The following is a 10000-nucleotide window of genomic DNA, read 5'->3' on the forward strand; positions in this document are numbered from 1 at the left end:
AACGTGTGCCGTTACATCGGCTATTGACAACGAGCTGCCTGCGGCTTAATAGCCCTCATCAATAACCTTGGATCTGTCCTCTGTCTCCCTCTCGCTCCCTCTCTTTCTCTTCCTCTCCCTCTCAATACATATCACGCTAATGAAAAATACAATAAACACAATCAGGCACCCCTATTGAACGGCGCGGCTTGTGTTCCAACCGTTTGTATTCATCAGTGGCAGTAATACAGTAGCACTAATGCAGGTCATACATTACAGTAACAGTCATGAGAATAGATGGCTCTAAGGCACCGCCGGATCAGGTGAACTTGTGTTTTCCTAGCCCCCACCTGTACGGCACACAAAACACAACGCACAACACTCAACACACAAAGAGAGAGTTTGAAGATAGATTGGAGCTCGGCTAACCTTCGTCAGAAGATTTACAGCAGGGAGAGGTTAAGGCCTGACCGCCACAGGTGCTCTCTGGCCTTTGTCTTCCATCTCCCTCAACTTTAAGGACGCACCAGTCAGGCTTATTAAAGTCCTTAATTTCTCTGCTTTATTTCCACCATCCATCCGTATCCATGCTGGGATATAGACCTGCTCTCACTGCGGAGAGATTTTTGTTCATTTGCTTTTCTTACGATATTTCTCAATCTTTTTAAAAAGGGAAACTGAAAGTACGCACAACGCGACAGGCGGGCTCGCTTTAGCTGTTCAATTGCAAGTTAACTTCAGCCATGTAATGAAGAAAACCCAATGAGTACAGACACAGCAAACCCCCCTAAACCACGGCTGTATCGCGACCGGTCATATCTCATGACGTTCTATCCTCCTCTGCTGCTATGTTGAGGTATGTGGCTCTTGAGGAAACAAGCGTAAGTATTTTACTCTTGTACTCTTTTGCTCTCATAATCAGAATCAGAATTACTTTTATTACATCTTATTGTACAAGTACGTACAATGAGGTGTGCTAAAAGTATTTCTGATTCTGATTCTGATTACGGGTTGAGTCGCGGACTCCGGAGCGGCGCTGAACGGTTTCAAGCCTCCGAGGCTCCGCCTCGTGTGCCAACCGCAGCCCGCCACCGGGGCTGCGTGCTGCCAAGTAGAGCGTGTCATCCTCCAGGATTCCCAGGTCTCAGAAGAAGAGGCAGGACCGCACACAGACACGCACACGCACACACACACGCGCAGACAGACGGAGCCCTGCATCGTAGCGAGCACAGCCACGCTGGGCTGCTTAGCGGAACCGCGATGTAGGGGAGCCATAGGGTGCCTGTGAGCGTCTTAGCCTCCCCCTTTTTTACTATTATAGTATAGTATAGTACATACATCCCTGTTTAGTCACTTAGCAGACGCGTTGATCCAAGGTGACGTACCGGCATTACGGATTATTATTGTATTATTGTGCTGTGTATGGCGTTGTTGAGCAAAGAGGGCTTGGGCTGGGGTTCCTGCTCAAGGAGGCCGGCAGACAGACAGGCGTTGAGGACCCAGTAAACCGTCAGACCCTCCCTGCCCTTTTGAAAACCGTGCATCCTTGTTGACACTCGCAATCCCACAGAGCATTGTGGGTCGTCGCGCTTTTGCCCGGTGCGAATGAAAATAACATCTGCACTTGAATGCCGCTTGAATGGTTGAACTCAAGACTACCGCCCCAGAATTGTCATTTTGTTGCACACATTTACAGATTGTGTCGCTCGTGATGGCGTGTCTTGTTAAACGGGACAAAAGCCTGGTGTGTCTTTTATACTCGGCTGCCGGGGTTTTCACCATGAAGACAATGAGGACATCCTTTACCAGGCTGCACGCGTGCGGTTTCAAGTGTTTCCTGTCCGCCGTATCTATATCGGGACAATTTGTGAAATCCGTTTGGGAAATGAACAAAAGGTGTTTTCTCTCCCTTCCGTTTCCTGGCTCCCCTCTGTCGAACGGGCGGAGCAACACTTGTGTTGCAGTAAGTGCTGTTTTATAGAAACTTGGCTGTGCTCAAGGTAGTACGGCAGTGTCTCTCGCTCGCTCTATCTCTCCCCCTCTCTCTCTCTTTTTCTTCATTATCTCTGCCCCCCTCTCTCTCACTCTCTGTGTGTCCCTCTCTCTATCTGTATCTCTCTCCATTTTCTCTCTCTCTCTCTCTCTCTCTCTCTCTCTCTCTCTCTCTCTCTCTCTCTCTCTCTCTCTCTCTCTCTCTCTCTCTCTCTCTCTCTCTCTTCCTCCTCCTCCTCCTCCTTCTCCCTTTGCTCCATTATTCAGCGCGCTGTTGGATCGATCGGGCACCGGAACGCGGCTCGGCGGATGAAACATGTCCTCTCTGGATACACAATGATAAATAAAGCACTGGCAGCCCCAGCCAGCCGCAGGGCCCCGGGACTGGGAATGGAAGAGGGGCGAGAGATGTAGAGAGAGGGGGGGGGGAGAGGGATAGAGAGGGAGACAATGGAGAGAGAGGGGGGGGGGAGAGAATGGAGAGAGATAGAGGGGGAGGAGAGAGGGAGAGAATGGAGAGAGATAGAGGGGGAGGGATGGAGAGAGTGAGGGGATGAAGAGAGAGGGAGAGAGGGCGAGAATGGAGAGAAAGAGAGAGTGAGGGGAGATAATGAAGAGAGAGAGGGAGGAAGAGAATGGATAGAGAGAGTGAGATAATGGAGATGGGAGAGAGAGAGTATGAGGATACGGGAGAGGATGAGAGGAGAGGATGCAAAAAAACAGAAGGGCAGAGAGGGTACCAGAGATCCGAGTAAACGGTCTTCCTCGATGCGGTTGTCAGTGAGGGCACTTGGTTGCGGAGTGTGCAACAGCATGCGCAGGTGGGAGCATGAAGTTGTTAGGGTTAGTCTTACAAAATGCTCCACTAGCTCTCACTCTCTCTCACGCACAAATACACAAACACCTTTACAGTGACACATAAATTGCGTTGTGTTGGTGCAGGCAGGATTAAACGCTGCATATCAAGCACGACAAAGTGTAGGGGCTCTTCAGAGTTGTCGCAAGCTTACATTAGTTCACACTAATGAGCATTTCGCTCTATAACAGCCTTGATGTTGGAAAGGTTGGAACTTGGTGTTCAGTAATCGGTTAAAACCACACGACAATGTTGCCAGCCAGCAGTAAACAACGTCGTATCATCTGCATATCTCCTGGAAAACACAGATACATATACTTCTACGGCCCCTCTGACAATCACCATTTCTCTGGTCCCCGACAAAATGGGAATTACTCTTTTAAACAAGTCTATAGACAGATTGTGGTCAGATTAAGTCATGGCGCTGCTACGGAGTTAGACAGCAATACACTAAACCAATACAGGTAGGCTGAGGACGTTCGGGTCAGACCCAAACACCCAAACACCCTAGCCACTACCCATCCTATCCTTTAAAAAGACTTGGTGTGCGATGTTTCCAATCGCTCATAGTGTTGCTGCATCCAATAGCGAGCAAACAAAGCACACTGCTAGACTTCCCTTCTGAAGACACAACCAGACATCTATTTAAGCCTATTGCCTTTTTTATGGACAAAACAAAGTTGTATTTCTAGCGAGACGTTATGTTAATTAAGCCAAACCAACCCAGGCTTTTGAGTGGATTCGCACATTCAAACGATTGCGCTGAAGGGATTGCATGTTGAAATGTGTTTACTGAAAAATTTGATCGGACACAGGCTGAGACACGCGCTAACTACGAGCTACACGCTAACATGCCCATGTTGTTTTGTTCTCCCCATAGGTTCTACTCCTCGCCGTACAGCATCTCTACCAATCGGATGATCGCACAGACATCCATCACACCCTTCATCGCTGCCTCTCCTGTTTCCACGTATCAGGTGAGTGCTGCTATTTTGGACCGGGCTGGTCTGAGCATCCTCACAGCGTGGACTGTAATGTCCTTGATGCAGGCACTGGGTTACACAATAGCAGCTCTATAGCTCCTGTACCGCCACATGCAGAGTTGTGGAACTATAGAGCACAGTGTATGTGTACACACATCTGCAGGACCAACGTTGAACAGCCCACCATAGAACGAGTGTGAGGCAATCATTCGGGTACACTTGATTAGGCACACCTGCTCGTTATGCGATTAACCAGACAGCCAATCATGTGTCAGCGTCTCAAATGTGGCAGCTATGAAACATGGGGGATCTAAGTGAATTTGACCAATTTATGATTTTAGAAATGGACTAAAAGGATGGAGAATCTGGGCGCAGAGCACAAGAGCGGATGAATGCAGACATCGCAGCTCGAGTTTATGATAAACCTCTGCTCCCCCTGGGATATACCACACAGCACGGGCACAAAAGATTTCAGTTTTTCAGCAAAAAGTCCCCCTACCACCGCCCCCCAAAAAAGGCCCTTTGACCAGTTATGCGCGCAGAAACCTTGTTAAAAGCAGAGGTCCAGGGAGAAGGGTTGAGGTGAACACCAGAGCGTCGTTCAGGCCCTCTACACCAGAGCTCGCTGGGCAGGGTGCATCACTGACCACACTGCAGGTTCACCCGAGTTAAGAAACTGAGCAAGAAAGGTAAAGCTGGCACTCTATAAGCACGCCTAAGACCTTGTTTGCGCCGAGGCATTAAGTCCAGATTCAAATCACACTTTTCTCCTCGCCTTCACCCAAAGCGACTCCCGGTGAATACAGATCCCGGTCATTAGAGAGCAGGCCGGGATTAGGCCTTGATGCGGCAGGCTTTTCCCCAGGTAGACCGGGGGACAGTGTGGATCAACCCTGTAGGAAATTCTTTATTAGGAATTACCCCTTGAGATGCAATCTCGCTTTCAAGGGGTGGTCCTCAAAAACCGGGAGCCTTTCGGTTCATATAGAGAACACACACTAGCTGCTACGTTATTCCGCCCCACCAACCGATTCTAATATCCATCCTTGCAATGTGAGACGGTCACACACTAAGCGGCACTTAAAATTGCCGTGATGCATGTTTCATGAACTGCGCAGACAGACACTGGCTTTAGCGTTTATCGTGGCCGATTTGCCTGAACAGGGAAGTTCGCACGGTGGGAAATCGCCCTATGAGGTGGACAAAGATTGGGCGACTATAAGGTGATAGTGGTGGCCTGTTTCACTGTTCGCCTGTTAGGAAATTGGCGCAGGGGAAACCGCGGGAAGATAAAAGTGCAGATGTTTTGTCTTTGATGATGAAACGTCTGTTGCGAGTCGGTAATTGTCTGTGTATTGCTCTGTGGCGTCTCTCTCTCTCTCTATCCGCCTGTAATTACAGCATCCCTGATACTGGAACTCTCAACCCATGGTGTAATATTCTTTAATGTTACGCAGGGAACAGGGCTTTGAAAGAAAGGGGGGCTCGGGAAGCCAATGGGGTTGCGGCTAAACATTCATTTTCTCCTTGCTCTTTTCTTTTCCCTGTCGAATCTCCGCGTTTCAGTCCTTTTATCTTTATGCGTTCGCTGGTGCTCTTTTCACTTCTGCCCCCTTCTCCCCTCCCCCCCCCCCCCACACACTTTGTTCTCACACACTTTTACATTTGTTTTATTCCACTTCCTCTCTATAATCTATTTTCCTCCTCCTCCTTGCTCCCCCTTTATCGCGGTGCACGCCAACATGGCGTTGGTGTCACATATTTTACTTCTCTATTTCATCTGCTTTTGTGCTCAGCGATCTTTCATCCTTTGAGTCCATCGTTCCTAGCATCGTACTCACTAATGCTCCGATATCACCGCTCCTTCCCTCCCCTCCGCAGGTGCAGAGCACATCCTGGATGCCTCACCAGCAGTATGTCATGCAACCAACTGTAAGTATTCACATGAAGGTGACTTTCCCCAACGTTTCAGAGCAGTGTATCATCTCAATGGGACTGCTGTTCACAGTTATGTACAGATCATGTGTTGGGGCATCTTTGCTTTTCTGTTTGTATTTTATCGTGGATTTTCTTTTTTTTTGGTGATGGTGTCCATATGTTGTCAATATTTCTGACCTGACTCAAGCATCTGAGGCATCTGTCTTCAATACTGCCAACCTATCAGGGGAAAGAAAAATGATACTAGTGATCCATCATAGCCATGGTTCACTAAATGAAACAATACCAAAACACGTGAGTTAATTGAATGCAGATCACATTTTCGGCATCAAACCTTGCGAAAATGTACACATTTGATTGTGTTATAATCCGTGTTGAACAATGGGGGAGATTTTCCCAGAATAAAGGCGGGCGTTGGGGGGGTTAGCCTCGCTCACGTTACTTACATATCATTTACATCACATTAACACTAAACCCAGAGTGACTAAGGATGAATGCAGATGAGCGAATAACTCAGCCCGCCGTGAATAATTTAATGTTGTAAGTACCCTGTTAATTAAATAAAAATGCACACGGAGAGAGGGGCGTAAAAAAATCACTTCCTCCCGTTCGCATTAATGCGGCACGTCCCTGACTCCTGGCACTTCCTCGAGAACGCGGGGGTGGGCCCCTGCAGCTGAACTCAGGTCAGCTCCGCCGCCAGAAAGCCGAATGCGAAACCCTCCCGTTTGCTGAATCAGCCGGTGGATAACCTTCCTCAAGGAGCCCTGCGCTAAAGCGCCATCCACGGCCCGCTGGATCCCCCGCTACACGCAGCCCACCGATTATTGAGGAAAGTGCGCTCCCTGCTGCTTCAAACGTGCAACTGCAGGTGTTAAATTGCACAGGATTGGAAACAAGACAAGTAGCTGCTCATTGCAACAGAAATAAAGATTGAGACAGGTTAAAGGCAGTTCATCCTCCTTTTTTCCATTCAATTTTGAAATTGAATCTTGTTGCCTGGTTAAGATTTACTGTTTGTCTCTTAAATCAGTGGTTCTCATTCGCGGGTGCCAGATTGGCAACCTATTCTACTGGTTTGAACACCATATAACTTTGAGCCAACAGTTAATCATATCTAAAATAATTTAATCTGCTCCCACCCCCTGGATGGTTTAAGGCAGCAATATATCTGTCATCTCCAGTCCATCTTAAGACATTGGATTCACTCGCGTTTTTGAACCGAGAAAACCTAGAAAAGTCTGTTGGCTGGAATCATCTGCCTTAGTTGAAGAACAAAGCCGTGGGAATAAAGATTGAGGCAAAAGCTGGAGAGTTGAATGAATGCTGGCAGATGAAATTGTAAAACAAATTATATTCCATTATTTATTTATCGTGTATCTCTCTCTGTCTGTCGCTCTCTCTCCTCCCACTTGCTCACTTCATCAATTCAAATGGTATTCTGCCGACATGTCTAAATCCAACTTATGTTTTGTGAGCGGATAATACATTTCTGTGAATGAATTTTAGTACAAATGTCCAGCCTAATTACTGAGCAGATTTTAGCAGGAGACGTGCCAGAGAGAGAGAAAATCAGGGAGGGAAAGAGAGAGGGAGATAGAGAGAGAGAAAGGGAGAGAGAGATATTTATAGAGAGAGAAGGGGGAGAGATAAAGAGAGGGGCGGGGGAGAGAGAGAGAGTCAGAGAGAGAATAGGAATGGGAAAGACAAGGGGGGAGGGAGAGAGAGAGAGAGAGAGGGCCAGAGAGAGATGGGGGGGAGAGAGGAAGAGAGAAAGGGGCGAAAACATAGAAACGAATACTGGCGCAGAACAATTGGACGGGCATAACACAGAAGTTAAGATACACTAAGACAAAGGGAGGGTGGGATAAAAAAGCATCATTCAACAAAACAGCAGAGAGAGACACACAAGAGAGAACTGGAAGGGTGGGTGGTGGTGTAGGGAGGAGGGTGGTGGTGGTGGTGGTGGTGGTGGTGGTGGTTGGGGGTGATTTCATACAAGTTGATGAATTGAGCGGGAGAACAATGTGAAGTAAAACAGCGGACGAGCAAAAAAGAGATGAAAATATCCCAGAGAACAACAGCTCCCTGTGATCCTCTTACCCGGGCCTCTCCCAGCCTCCCAGAGGTCCCCCTGTCACACAGGCAGGACAAACACCTCAGTGGCTGGTAATGCCTCCCCGGACGCCCCCCCCCGGCGCCTCCGCAAATAAAACCCTTCCAGGAGGAGGTGGAGGTGGAGACGCAGAGTGGGTATTCCTCAGCTGGTTGTACCAGCCGAAGCCATTTTTGTCTTCCCTAACACAGATGTATGGCGGTGCAATGTCGGTGAACCTTTTTATTGCTTCTTTGTGTTAACTTTTGTTTATGTGGCGGCTTTGTGGCGCACACACGCGCAAGCATGCAGACACACACATAGGCAGACACACATGCACTCATGCAAGCACGCACACATGCACAAACACACACACACACACATACACATAGACACAGTCACATACACACACACACACACATAAACACACACATACACAGAAACACACACCCAAAAACACACACATACACAGACTCACGCACACACGCACGCACACACACACACACACACACACACACACACACACACACTGTCCTGCTCGATTTCGATCTGGAATTGAGTCATACCATGAAGGCTCAGTTTAACGTCTTTAAAAATCTCCGCCAAGGTAATAAACACGCCTTCAGCCTGGGGGAACCGCTGTGTTTGCGCCTGAGGTGCTGTGTGATTAACGGTTTGGGTTCTAAATGAATCCACAACGTCATGGAGTGCATCATAGAACAATGGTGGTGATGGGTCGTGAAAGATGCCAATGTGCTTCACCTACATGTGTGTACATGTGTGTATGCCTAACAGCACATTATCTCTCTCTTTCTCTCTCTCTCGCTGTCGGGCTCGCTCGCTCTCTTCTCTCTCACACACACACACACACATACTCACACACACTGTTAGGCAGGCGTAGAGGCCCCCACCCCCCAGAAAATGAATGAATTAACCTTAGGAGGAAGGCAGGGCAAGACTGGCAAAGTAGGTTTGGCGGGGGGGGGGGGGGGGGGGGGGGGGGGGGGGGGGGGGGGGGGGGGGGGGAGTTGAGCTATGACTGCAACACCACACACAGAAGACTGGCTCATTCAGGCCAAACATTCCCCATGGTTAAATCCATTTATTGCAGACAAATGAGGGGAGAGAGAGAGAGAGAGAGAGAGGTTTTGTCAGGTAAAGCTCAGCCCAGTTGGTATCTCAGCCCTCAGAAAGGTAACACAGGGACATCCGCTCTGGTTTGGATCCCAGATATTGTGTGTGCATGTTGTTTTTGTTTACATGTCTATGTTTACAAAGCAATTTAGTTGGGTATATGGAAATTAAACAGCTTTGAATTCCTAACCTAGATATAATATACTCTAATAATATATAATATACATTGATATACTGAAAACAAGGTAATCTGAATGTATTCGTCTTGAATTCTTTGAAATTCAAATATGGCATTTCAAGTGTTACCATTTCAAAAACACAATTTCAAATATCTTTTTATAATAGTCACTCATTCAGATACAAAGAAGTAAGTTACAGAAATTAAAAATAAGAAATTAATTGCTCTAATTTCCAAGTGGTCAAAATAAGGATAAAAAAAATGAACAAAAAAAATAAAGAAGCAAGGTATTCCATGGAGAGGCCTAAGCAATCAAGACTGAATGCAATCAAACACACTGCTGGCCTATCAGGGCGCGTTCTGCAAGTCATCAAATAAGAAGGCTTGGCAATAAAACCCGAAGATGGCCAACAGGGAGAACGGCAGGGCGCTGGCCAGTTGTCTGGAATGTGTCAGTTCTGTTTATTCAAACTCAGAGCTCAGTAAGCGCAGGGGTTTTCAGGGGTTCAAAAACTATCTGAACACAGGAAACAGCTATAATGGCTGCTCTTCCCCCAGGGGAAATAACTATAGACTTAATACTAATTTAATTATATGGTCCAGTTATTTCAGCCCATGACTATCACCACCTTTTTGAGAGTTTCAGCCTAATTTACATTTACAATTATATCGGCATAATATTAAATGCATAAATTGTATGATAATATCAGTTGATGCCCAATTTCGTTGATTAACATTGATGATTTGCAATATTTATGAGTTTAAGAGTTTGAATATGCATATTTTTGGATCCATATATTGCAGACTGGACTATGAGTAATGAACATTGTATTTTTAATATCTTC

General features: G+C 47.0%; 1 protein-coding gene across 3 annotated transcripts in view; it reads left to right on the plus strand.

The window, feature by feature from the left end:
• Window positions 1-10000, plus strand: part of LOC307082994 (RNA-binding motif, single-stranded-interacting protein 3-like) — a 126090-nt gene that overhangs the window by 107275 nt on the left and 8815 nt on the right. For all 3 annotated transcript variants that reach the window (XM_079746763.1, XM_079746765.1, XM_079746764.1), the window contains exons 9-10: window positions 3708-3804; window positions 5692-5742. In XM_079746763.1, the coding sequence (XP_079602889.1) occupies window positions 3708-3804; window positions 5692-5742 (148 nt within the window). The remainder of the gene's footprint in view (window positions 1-3707; window positions 3805-5691; window positions 5743-10000) is intronic.

Source organism: Pollachius pollachius, assembly GCF_949987615.1.
Source record: "Pollachius pollachius genome assembly, chromosome: 1".
Lineage (NCBI taxonomy): Eukaryota > Metazoa > Chordata > Actinopteri > Gadiformes > Gadidae > Pollachius > Pollachius pollachius.